Below are 17,112 nucleotides of genomic sequence, written 5' to 3' on the forward strand. Positions count from 1 at the left end.
TGTGTGTGTGTGTGTGTGTGTGTGTGTGATTTACATTGCTGTGCTTGAGAGCCACCATCTACCGGAACCAAATTCCCTGTATGTGTCTGCACATATACTTGGCCAATAAACACGATTCTGATTCTGATTCTGATTCTGAAAAGGAGCTTGAAGGTTTGTGGAATTTAACGATACAAATTTGAAAGACTGTCACAGTCCTGAGTCTGCATGACTATAATAACACGAATATGCGAGATGATGAACAAAACGATGTAAAATGTCACTAGCAGAACAGAGGCTGCTCATCATTATCCATAACTCCGCGAATAGTTTCACAGAGCCTTTGTGATGTAACCACGGATGGATTTCTTTTCTTTGCCTGATCCGAGTAGACTTCGCTATGTGGTGCAGTGGGTGTTAGTTGGCCAGCTTGTTTTTGCATTTGTAGAGGTTTTTTTTTTTTTTTGCTCCACAACATTAATCACTGGGTGATTGCGTAAGACTTGCTGGCAAAATATTTCACTTTCATCTTGCAGAGCTATCTGTAAAGTTATTAAAAATGTGCCAAACGTTTTCGATCTTCAAAGATAAACTACAAAGTGAGTCTGCTGTGTGAGACCTGAGCACTGTCTGGGTGCTGCCGTGCGGTGCTCTTGTTGTCGGAGTCACAACTTTAAAGATGCGATATCCCAAACTTGATATTAAGACTATGTGAATCCATCTAGAATCATTGAAGAAAGAATTCTAGTTCTTTCATGAATTAATTTGCCTCACAAAAAAAGTTAAGCTGTTTAAGTGACTTAATCTGTACTATAGTGTTCGTTGGTAATGTTTTGCCTTCAAATCGAAGCTACACTAATAAATAATTCCATAAACATGCTTTGAAACATGTGAACTACTTTCCTTCAATGCCCGCGTAGGTTCTCTGTTGATCCACTCCCTTCATGATTGATAAATCAATTCGTTACTCAGTTTCATCTCACACTTATGATTTACGCCTTCAATCAGCACACATGTTACATGTTAAGCTGGATCTATGAATATGTATAGGCGCCTTGGTGTGCTTGTGCTTGTGTATGTAGCATATCCATAGCTGAAAGACAAAGTGCCCTTTTGTGTGATCAAGAGGTGTAGTACTGCTGTCTCTTTTCACAGCATGAGATCCACTCAGCTTGCCTGCCATTTGTGAATAACTGATAAGGCAAAGTGAAAAGCAGTGACTTGGTGGTGTGCAGGAGCAAGTTTGATAAAAGGACAAACAGAATACTGACTTCTAAAATGTCAGCCCGAATAAATCAGATTAACAGCATTAGTTCTTCATATTCCTTTACAGACAGAAGATCTTATCCAGATAAAGGACTTTAAACGGAGCAAGCACAGATGTGTGGCTATGCGGGTAAATAAATTAAGTTTGACTTTGAGGAAGGCTGAGATTTATAAGAGGCTGAAAGTAAAGATGAGAAGGGACAGAGTTGAGAATTTGATGCTGGAGGCCAGAGCGAGAAAGAGGAATGTTTCATGACTTGTTAATCAGAAGTACAGAGAGAGACTCCAAACACTTCGCACAAGGATACAGACTTCAAGTTTTGATAGTATCGAGCTAGCGTTCAAACGGGTGTGGCACGCGTGTATGTGTGTGTGAACGTCAAATGGATTATTTATCGAGCATGGGTGTTTGTGTGGGCTCATATAAAGGGCACGTGCTGATCTCGACTGAGGGTTGCAAATGAGAGAGATACGCTACATCAATAAATCTGACAATACCATTCTCTACCACAGTGCACTTAAATCTATGCACTGAAGAATGGGTGGAGGCAGAGAAATGGAGTGTGAGGAATATGACAAAAAGAAGGGGGTGTCGTTATGCTTTATCAGAACTCCCTAAACACAGGCACCATATCCAGGGATATTCAGTTGCCCAAAAGCTATTTCACTCCATCATTCTGCAAGAACAAAACAGTTTACTGGAAGGTATTTGTGGTTTAGTGCATGATTATCTTTTTTATGGGAAAAGCCTCATTAAAGTTAGCATGTATACTGATGTCCATTTTAGACAGCTGCTGTCATAGAACAGTAACTATAGTTGTTAGCCTTCAGGGTCTCTGAAGTAAAAGCAAAAGTATTATATTATGGGGGATATTATTAAGAGTAGAGTCAACATGTGAATGTGTTTTTTGTGGAAGATGATGTAGAATGGAAGACTTATACTGTGGAGACTGGTCCTTTCTATCCAATAACCTTTTGTCATTTAGACTCAGCAAAGTTATTTCATTAGCAGCTAAGGTAACAAATCTATTTGTTCGTTGTCATGAAAAGGATCTCATTTGGGTTAAAAAATACTCTGTTAGAAATCTTCATGTCTCTTATGATGATACGCGTCAAATATGCAGATAACAGCTCATGTGCTACAGGAATCCTTACAATGTAACAAATATGCTACTTATGCTACATAATCTAGTTTTGTTACCCAGGTCTCTCTGTTGCCTAATAATGTCTCAGGTCAAAAGTTAGGAACATATTCTCACTGCTGTTGGATCAAGTAGCTATGTATGAATTAAGGTGAGTCACTTTAGGGACAGATGCACAGAGTCACAATGAAGAGGGGGGGTTATTACGGAGCTCTGCTGCCCCTCAGCTCTGTGGAGATTTAGAACTTTGAGCTCAGTGTGTCAGTTTCCTAGCACACAACTTAACTGCTGTGCTTCATTGCTATTGTGGCATCAATTTTAGCACAACAAGAAGCTATTCTCAGTGAAAGGATCTAAAAGCCAGCAGCACTTAGCAAGTACTTAGCATGCTTCCTTAGCAAAATTAGCAACTAATGAACAAAGTATTAATATTGGATATTGGATCTAACCGTAACTTTAACTTTTTAGCTAAAGCCTTTAAAATTAAGCAGAAACTTCTGATATAAAATCCAGCTTGGTGGTGTACATGCGTAAAATTACAAAATGTATGTCTTTGTCCAACAAATTATACAACTATAGGTAAGGTCCACCTGTTGGCTATGCATGATCAACAGGTGGACCTTAGTTAATCACACATTTAGCAGACGTCTAAATGAAGGCAAAAAATAACTGTAAGATTATGTCAACTTAAAGAGTGACACCTCACAGCTTGTTTTCATGTCGCTGGTTTAAGATCTTTTTCTTTCGTAATTTTGTGCATTTTGTGCTTGCACTTGAAAATGTTAGAAAAACTAGAGACTTGACAGGATTTGAGGGGAGAAAGGGAAACATGGGAAATCATATGCAACAAAGGTTCTTGGCTGGACTTCAACTCGCAGTGATTTATGATTGGAACCTTAAAGGCTTAGGCACACAGTACATTTAGCTTTTCTGAGTAATGACCATTCTTTTTTCTTTTTTGCACTAGTGTATGGCTTTCAATTAGCACTGATGACTAGGTTTATTGTGCATTACTGCCTGAAGAAATGCCTGCTGAATATGCGATAAGCAGGTTTTCTGTAGCCTCACTATCCAAGCTGAAAGAATTGAAGCTTGAGGCTACTCCACTGAGGACCTCAGGCCAAACATATCCATTAGCTGTACATGTTGCCTCAATGGGAGAAACTGATACACATTGAATCTTTAAGCAGGCAATAGATTTATTTATTTATTTTGTCATACAATAGTGACATGATTGGTTAGCTTTTGTGTATAGGTGTGGTGGGGTTTTTCTCTTTTTTTAAACAAAGCAGCGTTGATTGCTTCATAACCTGTATCAATGTCTTTGCTTGGTTCTTAAAGAAAAGAAAAAGTCATCTTGATATTTTAATCGTTGTGCCAACAGGGAGTTAAAAGGGAGTTTTTCCTTTTCGCTGTCGCCAAAGTGCTTGCTCATAGGGGGTCATATAATTGTTGGGTTTTTCTCTGTATGTATTATTGTAGGGTCTACCTTACAATATAAAGCGCCTTGAGGTAACTGTTGTTGTGATTTGGTGCTGTGTAAATAAAATTGAATTGAATTGATTGGAAGGCGTGAGAAGTTAAAAAGTTGACTTTTTACTTTAAGTATACTTTTAATTTTAAATAGCTACATTTCTTTATGCTTTAAAATAATTTTTCTCTATTACTTACTTTAAGAGACTGTTACTATTCCATCTGTATTGATAGAGGTAAGACGTGTGAAACATGTTATATTATTCTGTTGTAAGTGTGGGTTCAGCTAAAGTTTACGCTGCACACAAAAATGTCGACAGTACCAGCGCATTTTGGTTTTCTCAAGTATGATCCTTAAACAGAGATTATTTTATAATTCAGTCATTCAGGGTGTTTTGCCTTGTGGTTTCACAGCATGGCTCAGCAACAGTTCAATGCAAGTTTATAAGTCAGGCAAGCTTTTCTGGAGACAGAGGCGAGGTTTTTAGAGACAAGTGTATGGGGAATAATACAACTGGTGATCATTAATATCCCATTTTATCATCATGGGAAAAGGATCCTGCTGTGTAAAAGGAATAGATACAAATCATTTTTTATGCTAGAGTGAATTCAAATGCTAAATATATATAAGGTCCCTTTTTTAAGTTCCAGGGCAAGAACACATACAAAGCATTAAAATCTTTTTTTTTTCTTGAATCAAAGTATATGTTTCCCCTAAACTACATTCAGTACTCTACTGTCGAGGACAAAAGACCCATTTTTGATCTGTCATTAATGATGCTTTAAAGCACTCTGTGAAATAATAATCCCAGTCAAGGACAGCGATACTTTTTAGTGCTGTGATATTATTTCAAAACTAGTGCCCCAGCACTGTTCTGTCTTGCAGATGTTTTATGGTAAGGACAAAAATCAGATGAGTCATATTGTCACTTGCACGGCATTAAAGAATAACGACAGAGCCAAGAGGAGCGGGAGAGGATGGTGAGACGGGGAGTGAGGGATATACATATTTTGCCATCCTTGGTGATAACATTAATGTCAAGGTGGAAGGGGGAAGGAAGACATCAAAGCTAATGAATATTTATGGATGCCCATAGTAAAGTGCTGTTTTAGAGTGAAGTGGGACAGAATGGCCTCATGAAGACAGCACTTTAGGGCCTACTCCAGCACAGACTGTGGCTCTATGAATATTCATTGCTCATTGTCCCAAAAACAATTTGCTTAACGCTTTTGACTTCTTTTCATCCGTAAAATGTGTGTATTTTTTTTTCTTAACCTATGCATGGTTTGGACTATACTGTATCTACCCTCACTTTTGTTCGGTCTGTTACAGAATTTTTTTTTTAAATTTTTGGCACATAAATGAAACAATCCAAAAGTCTGTATTTATTGATATATAGCATAGGGCACATCGATCCCTTCAGTACAGAAAGGAAAAAAATATAAGAAGTTTGTCATATAGATAATTCATTATATTCATACAGCTAAGTGACATGTTTTTCACAGGGCCTGTGTCCCCTGTGCAGATTGTGCAGATATTCATTCTGTGTATTTATCTTTTTATTGATTTAAGTAGGACAGTCTGTAACAGACAGGTACAAGACTATAACCCCGTCACATGCCAGACAGCATCATCCTTGAGCAGATTTCACAAGATGCTACATTCCTTCCACCTTTCCCCCACTGTGCAATGCGTTTGTCTCTATAGCTCACACTAGTGCTGTTTGAAAGCTCTTTGGATCATTCATTCTGTGTGTGTGTGTTGGGGGGGGGGGGGGGGGGGGGGGGGGGGGGTATCAAGGTGGGAATGTGGTAGAAGAAACACCCAGTCTAAATAGTAACACAAGACTAAGATGAAGGAAAGAAAGGAAAAAAAAACAGAATATCACAATGTTGCTATGGTTACTTGTCCCACACGACTACCAGCTCCTCCCAGAGTAAACAGTGCCTGATAAGGGAACAGAAGTACGGTGCCTTTGAGTGGTGTGCTGTTGGCAAATGGAGGCCTACAATGAATATTCTGTGTACAAGTATTCGTATGTTATATGTGTGTGTGTTTTTGCAATATGTCTCTGTTGCTGTCTTTGACAAAAACAAACATAAAAAAAAAGAATTAACACTTTTTTCTTCTTCTTCATCACTTACATATGGGACATTTTTAAAGAACATTTGTCTTTCCTGTGCTCCTCACTGCACAACAGGGTGGCATACTGGTTTCGGAGACCTTCCCGTGACCCCGGTGAAGCAGATTTATTGTCCAGAAAAATTGCGTGTAGGTCAACTGTCCTTGAGCATGACAGTATTTTATGCACTGTACATCACTCTGAGTTAGCATCAACAAAATGCTTCCCCCCACTCCAAAGGGGATTATTTATTTTTCATGTTAAGTGATGCAAATTGTGTACATATTTCCCCTGTTGTTGTATAATGGCTTTAACTTTAATTCACTTCTTCCTTCAACATCTCTTCCTCCTCCATCTTTCTCGTTGTCTTTTGTTTGGCCCTCATTAAAATCTCACACCTATAAGCGTAAGTGCCTCTTGCTGTCTAACTCTGGGGAGTCACCTCTTGACATTGGTGAAGTAAGCCTCTTACCAAAATCTTGTGGACTACATGTGCAGTGATGGAGGGCCTTATCAGACTTATATAAATCCTGTGAGTACAGGTAACTGCTGCATTTCACTAATCTGAGCCTAAAGGAAGTGGAGTTGCTCTAAACGTACAAACATTGTAGGTTATTGTGTAGGAAGGTTTAGTAATCTGATTGGCACTGTTATGCTACACTTCACACTAATAATTAAACAGTTTAACATAATTTTTAAAGTCAATACCTGATGAAATTTTGTCAGTGTTCACTATGTAGATAGAATTTGCATTTGTACCAAGATATTCTTTTGCTATTGGTTAAAAATCCGTGGTCCCTCCCAGTCCAAGATGGCACTCGTCTAGAATGAGATCTGGACCATATAGAACTTGTTGACCATTATAAGGATAATATATAGTTATGTAGTGCACTCTAGACAGCCATACTTGTCAGTGTGAAAAAAAAAAATACTCCCAAAATAACCAGTGCAAGTGCAAAAGGATGTAATTTCCGGTTCACGTGGCATGCCCTTGTGGTTGTACATATGTGATTTACCTGTCATTTCATTTACATACGACACACCATGAATTTCAGAAATTCCACTGTTTTTCTCACTTTTATGCATTAATGTTTAATTTGGATTATATAACAAGAGCTTGGGCCCACTACAAGCAAGTTACCAAGACTACAGCTGAGGAGAAGAGAAAGAGAAGGATGTTTTTATTCTCTTTCACTCAGCTGGCTCACAAGAAGATGACATTTTGTGAGCTCATACACTTGACATCAAATAATCAAATGAGAATATTAAATAAAATTTAAAAATAGGTGAATAAAACCTAAGATGTGCTAACTTGTGTCTTACTATTTTATAAGAAATGAAGAGGGTAAGTAGCAGCCAGGTGCTGCTAATCAAATGTACCTTATTAACTGATCTTCAGCAAATGTGAGCACCTCTGTAAAAGCAGAAGGTTTGGCACGGGGGTATTTAGAGCATTCAGGTGTGTTTTAAATCAGCGCCAAGGAAGAAAGACATCAGCAATAATCTTAGAGAAAGAAATTGTTTCTAATCATCTACAGAGACTGCAGAGACTATAAGACCTTTTTCAAACCATTTGACGTCCATCATTCCGCAGAAAGATAGATTATTCACAAGTGGAAAACATTCATGACAGCTGCCAATTCCCTAAGAGTGGAAATCTTCACCCCAAAGTCAGAACATGCAATGTTCAGCCTCGGTTAACATGTTAGATGTTAAAGTTTATGACATGACAAGTATGGCTTGTTTCAAATAGTTGCCAGGAAAAAGCCTCTCCCCTCTAAAAAGATCATGTTGCATCTGAACCAACCACAGGACTTGTGGAAAAATGTCCTTTAGACAGATGACACCAAAGCAGACACATTTGTGCTGATATGCTGTTTTTGGTATCGGCCAAATGTGATGCTGTGCATTATGGCCAAACACCTCATACCATCTGTGAAGCACTGTGGTGGAGGGGTGATGAGTTGGCTTGTTTTGCAGCCACAGGACCCGGACACCTTGCCGTCATTGAGTCAACCAATGACTGTTGTATACCAAATTGTTCTAGAGTCAAATGTGAGGCCATATGTCAATAGGTCATGAAACAGGACAATAATCCCAAGCACAGCTGCAAAAGTCCAGTTCAAACCGCATTGCATTTGAAATGTGCTGGAGGAATTTAAGACAACCATGCATCAATTAAGTTAAGAAAAAAAAGCACATCAGCCCAGAAAGTACCTCATTCATGAGATGACTTTCCAAGTCCTGCATCTTTGCATCTGAACATATTATTTATATAGAGTTCATTAATTCAAAGAAAATCTTTGTTTTTTTTCTTTGCAGTTTCATTTTTTTAATTCATCAATGCCTTTTTGTGGTATTGTGTAGTAGCTTTGTAAAGTTTTGTAATGTGTTTACAGTACAAAGTTGTGGTAAAAGTATGTGTTGTCTTGAGGCATTTATTGAATTTCAAAGCATAGTAATATTTTTTGCAAGAAAAAGTAGGTATTATGCTATAAGGTTATTGGTAGAGTGGTGCAAACATTTCCCATCTCCCACGCATCCTCTTCAAACCACAATTATGCAGAACCACTTGAAAGTCTTAGGTGATGGAGCCGACACACTGAGAATACAAAAATATAGTGACTATTGAAGTAGTTTCAAGTAAAATGCTAAAACACTGTATATAGAGGTTTTTTGTCAGCTGTGTGTGTGTGTGTTGTGTGAGTCAAAATCAGGCTGTTGGCGGACCCTCACTGTGTCGGTGATGGTAATAGTTTGCCAGAGCCTTGGGGGAGCTTCTCAGCAGGCGATGGTGTGTGTATGTGTACGTGATGTTGTCTGTGTGTTTGTGTGCACATATCAGCAGGAAAGGGTAGAGCAGGCCCCACAGTGCATGTCTCAACAGCCAAGTCATCAACCCTTTTAATCCAGCCCAGCAGGGATGTGTTTGTGTTTTTGACGGCGCTTGTGTGTGTATGTTTGAAGAACTTCGTGAGAAGTGCTGCCATGAAGTTGTTTATATTCTACTCTGAGGAGTGGCAGAAAGCTGTCCAAAACATTTTCAGCTTGATGTGATTTTTTTAAATACAATATTGAACTTTTTCTCTTTTATCCGTGTCATGTTGATTTTGTTTGAAAGTATTGCCTAATATGTCTAATGTCCAATCAGATCTCTCTCTATCCCCGCCTCACCCATCCTATTCTCTCTTCTCTCCCCCTGCAGGACGAATGTCATAGGATGAACACTGCTGGTGGGGTGTGTCTGTCTGTGCTGTCCTCTCTCCTGGCTGTGGCTGGGGCCCTGGCTGCCGTGTCTGCCCTCGCTCTAGCTCCTCTCTCTGCCCTGGCTGAGGCTGCCTATGGGGTTGCCAATAGCGTCCCCAGCACCGGGGCAGAGGGGGCCCCCTCGCCTTTGTCCTCACCATGCTCCAGCCTTGTAGCTGGGGTGCTCTATGGCTCTTTCTCCCTAAGGGAGCTTTTTCCCTCCAGGGCACCGGGTTGTTCCTGGTCTCTGGAAAACCCGGATCCCACCAAGTACTCCCTCTATCTCCGCTTCACGCGCCACCCTGTCATTTGTAGGACACACTCCCCCATGCTCCTTTCCCTTGACCACCACCTAGCCAATCAAAGCTGTCCCCTGCACTTACAGACGGCCACAGCCAGAGATCAGGAAGTCATCGATCTTTGTGGCAGCCGCACCAGTTCAGACGGACCTTACTCCTTTCTTCAGTTCGATAAGAACTTTGTCCAACTGTGTCTAACGAGACATCCAGCTGCAGATGAGCCTCAGGTATCTAAGGAATTGCTGGAGCTGAGACTGGTAGAGGTGTTACTCATTAACAACGAAAACTCCAGTCAGTTTACCTGCGGTGTGCTCTGCCGATGGTTCGAGGAGTGTTTGCGCACTGATCACAATGCAGACCAGGAGGTTTCTGATGGGGATGGTTGTGGGATGACCCAGACAGGCTGTATTTGTCCAAATCACAACATTATGGCACCACCTGTTCCTCTGCTCCCAGAGACACCGCACACTTTCAGTAACGGGTCACTGGCTCCTGATGACTGTTGCGTCACCGAACTGCATTCCAATGATGCAATCGCCATAGCGCCCCGAGACGTACGACAAGGTAGGATTCCTTTCACTGTAATTTATGAGGTGGTGTTTCAGTGCTGGTCTTGCTATTTTCAGTGAGCACACATCCCTATGTGAAAATTACTTTGGCCTTGTAACACAACGTGCAATAAAGCAAGATAGTCCAAGGTGCAAGCTGACCCAAACACTCTGAGTTGTTTATTTTATGTATCCACTCGGAGTAACAAATGGAAAAGAAAAGTTTGTTATCGTGCCTTTTTGTAGCACCTCGAGAAGCGGTGGAGGTGGCGAGAGGGGGGTCACATTGGCTGCTTGACAGATAATTTATTATTTGAATTTTGTCTTTTGCATGTTGGCCTTTAATTTAAAAAAACGAAGCAGTTCAAAGGAGGCCCTTTAAACCTTCCATCAAAAGATTTGTAATGCCTGACAGAAATCCAGCCTTTTGATCTATATTTTAGAGATTCCCCCATGTGGCCAAGGGGTGGGTCTCCCATGACTTCAGTTTACATGCTGAACGGTATTGTGTGTGTATGTGTGTGTGTATCCATCCACTGAGAATGTTAGGACTAGATCAGATTTGACACCAATGGACAATATGCAAACCGTCTTTTCTACATCAATGAATTAGACACAAAGAAGACAATCCTTTCACGCACAATACACATGGAAATTTGTTTGCGTGTGTGCATCCGCATAAATCTGTTTTCTGCCTGCAAGCAACACAGATAAGTGCTTAATCCAAACAGAAATGGACAAGCACTTGTGCTAAAGCTTTCTAATCATTTCACTTCATCACTGCCACCAGAGTATTTAGTCTAATGTAATTAAATTAGAACAATATAGAGGTGCATGTGATATGCTGAGATGGAGTTTGCTTTTCAGGTCACGTAATTGCATAATAATTTTCCTTTGGGTGCCTCATAAGCATGTTTGCAGTCTGCATAGTAATAATTAGAACCAGGTTATTGTTAGGCTTGGCCTTCCTTTAACAACACACTAACACACACACTAAGAGCTCTAGGGAGATTTTTACCTTGCTAGTGGGAAGGTTATCGTCTTCCGGATTTCATGAGCAGGGGAGCATTTATCATCTTATAACCTCATAGAGGAAGAATGCTTAAGGGAGATTAAGGAAGTGAGTCATTTACCATTTTGTCTTGACCTGATGTACTATTGCTTGAGAAAGTGCCATGTAACTGTTTTGGCCAAAAGTCAAACTGATAATGCAACTCTGTTAATTAATTCTAAGGGTTGCAGTGGTATCCAGCTTATGCCACTGTCCTGAAAGACCTCTTAGCTTTATTTTTGTGTCACTTCCATAAGACAGTTATTTGCTGACATATTGATTAGCAGTCACATGTATGGTTTGGAGAAGGTGGCGCTACCAAAACATCAGGAGGCAAAGCTGGAGATGCTAAGAATTTCAGTGGCAGTGACCATAAGAGAGAGCATTAGAAATGATTGCATCAGAAGGGCAGCTCAGGTTTTGAGTTAAAGTTAGAGAGATAAGGCTACCTTTAATCTACCAGGAAAGGAGATATGCACAGGAAGGATAGTGGATATATTGGGTAAAGAATGTTGAATATGGCGAGCCAGGCAGGAGGACAAGAGAAAGACCACAGAGAAGATGTATGGATGTATTAAAGGAGGGCATTAAGAGGGTTGGCATGAGAGAGGAAAATGTTGGCAATAGGGTTTAGATGGATGCACGCAATCCGCTGTGGGGACCCCTAAAGAGAGCAGAGAAGAAGAAAAAAAAGATTAGTTAGCAACCAGCCACTGTCCACTCCTGCAGGATGTTCTCAACCCCTGGTCTTCTGTAGAAAACATTTTTTTCTCACCAGTTCCCTTTTGCAGTAATTAGCCATAAATGTTAAAATTACTGTAAATCCAGGACTGTGCTGTCAGAGTAACAGCCATAATCTTGCCTTTACTCTGCTCCTGTCCCCTTTCTGTCGACTGAAAGATAAACAATTTTGCCCCCGCTGAGTCAGAGACACTCAAAAACAAAGCTTAAATGCCAGCTTTCTCCTTCGTGCCGGTCCACTTTTTGCCTTAATGCATGGTTGCCAATTTTCAACTGGCAGCTGTGGTGAGACTCAGACACTCACTTTAAATTTAAGACGAAAACAAATAGTAAAAATTAGAACAAAGGAAATGAATTTTGACTTTAGTAAACAGGGTCTGAGTCTTAGGACAACATCTGTATAAAAGGAAATGAAACTGAAAAGAAAAAGTAAAACTGCTACTCTGTAACAGCTCATCTGTCTCAGTTGCAGAAAGACAGACTCATTTATTATTGATAATAAAAATAATAATTAATGACCTAACCCCTCATCGAGATGCATCTATTTACCATATTGCTTCCATAGTTATGCAACAAATACGACTTCATTCCCAGCCAGAATTAAAACAACTGTTAAAAGTTAAAGGTCAGTTGAAACACATAAAAACTGTATTTTTTCTGATAGTGATGGGCGAGTGTCGGTGCTAAAAAAAAAAAAAGAAGAGGTTTTGGCGCAAGAGTTAGGAAATTAGAGGAAAAGCATATAAAAACAAGCACATCAAAGAAGAAGATGAAATAAGGCAGGGTTGCCAACTCGCGATGAGAAGCCATGATGGGAACTGAATATACTGCAGATCTTTCTTCATAAATTTTACATAAGCAATCCACTGGACATCTAATTAGCTGAACTCACAACTAAAACTTCTGAAGGTAACAATTCTATAGATCTTTTCCTTGAAATGGGCAAACAGATCTAATTACACCGAGTTACACAATCAGTATCTTTAGATTTTAGATTTATAGATGAGATAAATACATGATCAACAGAACTTTCTAATTCGTCATGAATACAATTTAAACTCAGCAGTCGAGTTTCTTGTTTTAACAAAAGTAATTTATCAACACAGTTTACATTGTTAAGCCATTTGAATCTGAAATCTACTTTTCTTCCTTTTTACAAGATGACCTTAACCAGTACAGTAATCAAATTGTACTAAATATGACCTAGGGTACCTACAAGGGAGCCAGAGGCATCAAATGATGAGTATTTACTTGTGAAAAAGCCTGTTTGCTCTTCATCCATGGAGTTGGCAAAGAAAGAATTTATCTATCTAGTTTATTAGAGTGACACTTTGCTCAACCAGGTCTTTAATACCGCATATGTGTATTTTTCTATAGGCGTCTCAGTGGATGCTGGCAGGGAGAGATGGTACTTTGTAGCCAAACAGTTCATAGTAAATTCAACAAACTTGTTTGCAGAATATGAAATTGAATCTCCTCTACTGACACTGACTCTTCGAGGAGCAAACTAAACAATAATAATCATTCAACTCTCTAATCTAACTTTCTCAAATTTGCTGCGAATGTCTCAAATGGCAGAGAGTATGGAGAGTAATGCAAACAGATTGCTTTTCCAGTTTAATAAACATGTAACCTTGGGCTTTTTCTCAACTGCTGTAAATAGTTTGCAGTTTTAGTTACTCTAAAAAGCTGGACTTGCACATGACCTGCAATGTACGTATTCCTAAAACAGCAAAAAAGCCATAATGCAACACGTTTATGCTTTAAAAGGCTTTTCTCTATATTTTTTGTAACTCTTGTGCTTATGATGTGATTCTTAGAGCTAACTGTTATACCACGACCATGAGCAAGTGAAGGCACATTTCAGTTCCTGAGATGTTTTGTGGCTGAATGTCAGGTCTGCTTGATAAAACTCAGATCCCCGGCTTTTCCAATCCATCAGCAGCTGTCTCCGCCCACACCTGATGTCTTCCACATAATCATTTTGTATTAAGCGAAAAAGAAAAAGGAAATACAAAGTGCTATCATACATGTGCACACATTAGCATGTGGCTAATATTTACAGTTGGAAGTTTGTGACAATGCTTATTTCCACATGCTATTTATCTCATGGTCTTTACATGTTATGCTTTCTTCTTCTGTCTTTTCTAAAACTGAAAATATTACAGCTAACTCTCCTTTGCACATTAATCAAATGCACGTACTAAAATGGACAGAGATCTCAGCATTACATAAAAATATTAATTTCACATTCTCATGTTCTTATTTCTATTGCGGTATAAAATGAGCTTGAAGGCTTTGCTCCTGCAAATACACAGGATCCTTTAGATTTCTATTTGGAATGAAGGGCAGCCTTGCTTGAGTGAATTATTTGGCCTTTTTAAAGATGAAGAGAGAAAAACCATTTCTTAATCTAGCCAATTCTTAATGGCGAACTACACTTATATATCTACACAGCAATGACAGAATACATTAAATCTTCAAAGGAACTCTCAAATAAGATACCCTGATTGCATGTCTTTAGTGCATGTGGGTTCAATTAGTACATTGCTGCTATTAAATTGCTGATGAAAATAGGGACCATCCATTATGTCCACCCTATTCTAAGATCCTGTGTAATTTACATGATAGCTTGTAGTTTTACTCATTCATGTCATGCCTGTGATTTGTCAATTATGTATTCATAAAGTCCGCACGTGTGCCAACAACAGCACTGTGATAGATGACAGATGGCTTGTCCTGGTGTATGAAGTGTAAGGATTAAGTTGATGACATGGAGTTCCTTGTCATGTCAGCTCGTGGCTTCCACCACATTTGCCCGTAGCTTCTACCTCACCTAATCGGAAAATGGCAATAAACAGCAGATTTATCTTACCGTGGTATACTATATTTCTTAATATCATGAGCTGTTCTGGATCCCGAGGACGTAAGAATGTCTCATTTATGTGAGAGACAGCTGAACGGAGAGTATGAAGCTAGCATCATTGTTTTCAATCATTCATCAATCATTTGTGAGAGAATTACACCATCCTGTATGTGTTGGCTCATTCATCACACTACAATATCTACCGTAGTTGCCCTTTGATTTAATTAGTAGGCATGCACATATTGAATTGGGGCTCTAAGTGGAAGCTTCCTTCTCAAGTTTGCAAGGGTGTAATTTGGTGCTTGTTTTTCTTTTGTTATTCATCGTATTATTTGCACTAGTTGGTATTAGGAATGAAAAGACTGCTGTTGTAAGCACAGAGAAGTGTCAGTTTAAATAATGTACTCTTCAGGAAATACTATAGGATGCAGCCTCAAGCTAACCTTAAAAATTTTCAGCCTCTGTTCTCCATGCCAAGAAGACGGGAGTCCATTCTTTTAAAGAAAAAGAAAAGAAAAACAAGTCCATAAACTCCATAAACTGCACTGGTTGCATTTTACTTAAATGCAACGTGGTGTATATGTATTGCTATTCTTTAAAAAATAAATAGAGAAGTTAATAGAGTAATTTTACTGTAATTTTTCCTTTATTTATAAAAGAAAAAGGCTCAACCTTTACAGTAAATACCAGCACTTTGTTGTTATTAATTACTATTGTCAAAAGAATTTTTATTGGTGCCGACTGTTAGACGTACAGTCTTGTGTTCTTTTTCTTTCTTTCTTTCTTCCTTTTATTTTGGCACTGGAGTGGAACTAAAGTTCAACCCATAAATATAGGAATGAAGCAGCTGAAGAAGTGTCCACTGCCTCCAGTGCAAGTGCAATCTGGCTTTGTGCTGTCATGACACATTCGGGTCATATTTGTAATGTCCACCAGCAGTGTTTACAAATGCAGGAGAGCAAGGACAGCTGGACTTGTCTTTCACTTGTATTTCTCTTACTTTAATCTGAGTGACTTTGATCAGCTACAGTGGTACACAATGATTCATTCCTTTAACAGTCCAGTACCACAGAGACCTGTGCACATAATAAAATATGCTCAAGTTTCATAAATTGTCGGAAAAAAACATATATTTCAGGATGACAGTTTTTGTAATACACAATGCTGTTCAAATGTCTTAAGTCACCCGATTTTTATTAGGAAAATAACAAAATTTGTGCAGTGATTTATTGAAATGTGCAAATGGAAATGGAAATATAGTGCGTAAGGCAAAAACTGAGTTTTTACAATTCTAAAGAGCTTGAAAGTCAGTATTTTGTATTACAACCTTTCTGGTAATTTTACTTTGTAAATGGAGGCATTCAAAGCTCTTCTTTGAAGAAGCTTGACCTGCCTTTTGTACTTTTTTTGATCAACATGACCCCACGCTGCTTCAATAATGTGAGTTCTTCTTGTGGAATTTGGCGTTTGAATAGTTTCTTGACGGCCAAACTTCCACTGAGATCATTTCTTCCATGAATAAAATGAATAAAGAAGTGATGGATGACTTAAGACTTTCATACATGACTACAGTATTTTACTATGCTTAGTTACAGATACTTCATGGCAAGTCTGCATGCTTAAATATTGACATCTGAATTTCTGCGAGTAAGGTGTCGTTAATTTCCTTATACGCTTCATTATCCAGCTGTCAAAAGGTCACTTTGCTGGACATCTGCCTTAATCCCTGCACATTCCCACATCCATACTGCACACACTCACACACACTCACATACACAGTTACAGCATTTCACTTCCAAGGGAATTCATGTTAGCACAGATTCAGGTTGCGGATTATGTCATATGCATGTGGTAGGGGTGTAGAAAGAGGAGGTGGAAACACAGAAAGGAGGAAATTAGAGAGGGAACTGGGATTTGACGAGAGCTCTGGGGACCAGATCAACCTTGCATTGAGCAGAAGCCAGTGGTCCGTCACTTAAAAATACACACTTACACACGCACACCTAGACACAGACACACACACACAAGCAGTCAGTTCATCCCTTCCTCACGGAATACTATCGCTTCTTGGTAATTAGAGCGGAGAGAAGTGTGTGCTTTTTCTTGTGTATCTCGAGCAACATGGGTAATATGTGTTTATTCTCACAGTGTGCTGGTACACTGTATTTACATACAGGTGTTTGCATAACCCTTTACCCGAACACATACAAACACAATGAAAAATGCAAGCTGCAAACACACGCCACAGCTTATGACAAAGAGTAATTGCATGCCATACAATACAGTAGCTGCGGAGATATTTTTTCCCTAAAAGAATGGAGCACGGCCACGTGTGTGCGTGTGTGTGTGTGTGTGTGTGTGTGTGTGTGTGTGTGTGT

The 17,112-nt window shown here is 39.2% G+C and overlaps 1 protein-coding gene across 5 annotated transcripts in view; it reads left to right on the forward strand.

Annotated features, from left to right (window-relative positions):
* adgrb2 (adhesion G protein-coupled receptor B2) overlaps positions 1–17,112 on the forward strand; it is a 249,234-nt gene that overhangs the window by 64,791 nt on the left and 167,331 nt on the right. For all 5 annotated transcript variants that reach the window (XM_005728839.1, XM_005728843.1, XM_005728840.1 and 2 more), the window contains exon 2: positions 9,189–10,092. In XM_005728839.1, coding sequence (XP_005728896.1) covers positions 9,204–10,092 — 889 coding nt within the window. In that variant the 5' untranslated portion in view covers positions 9,189–9,203. The remainder of the gene's footprint in view (positions 1–9,188; positions 10,093–17,112) is intronic.

Source organism: Pundamilia nyererei, unplaced genomic scaffold, assembly GCF_000239375.1.
Source record: "Pundamilia nyererei isolate P.nyererei 1_Seehausen unplaced genomic scaffold, PunNye1.0 scaffold00030, whole genome shotgun sequence".
In the NCBI taxonomy this organism is placed as follows: Eukaryota; Metazoa; Chordata; class Actinopteri; order Cichliformes; family Cichlidae; genus Pundamilia; species Pundamilia nyererei.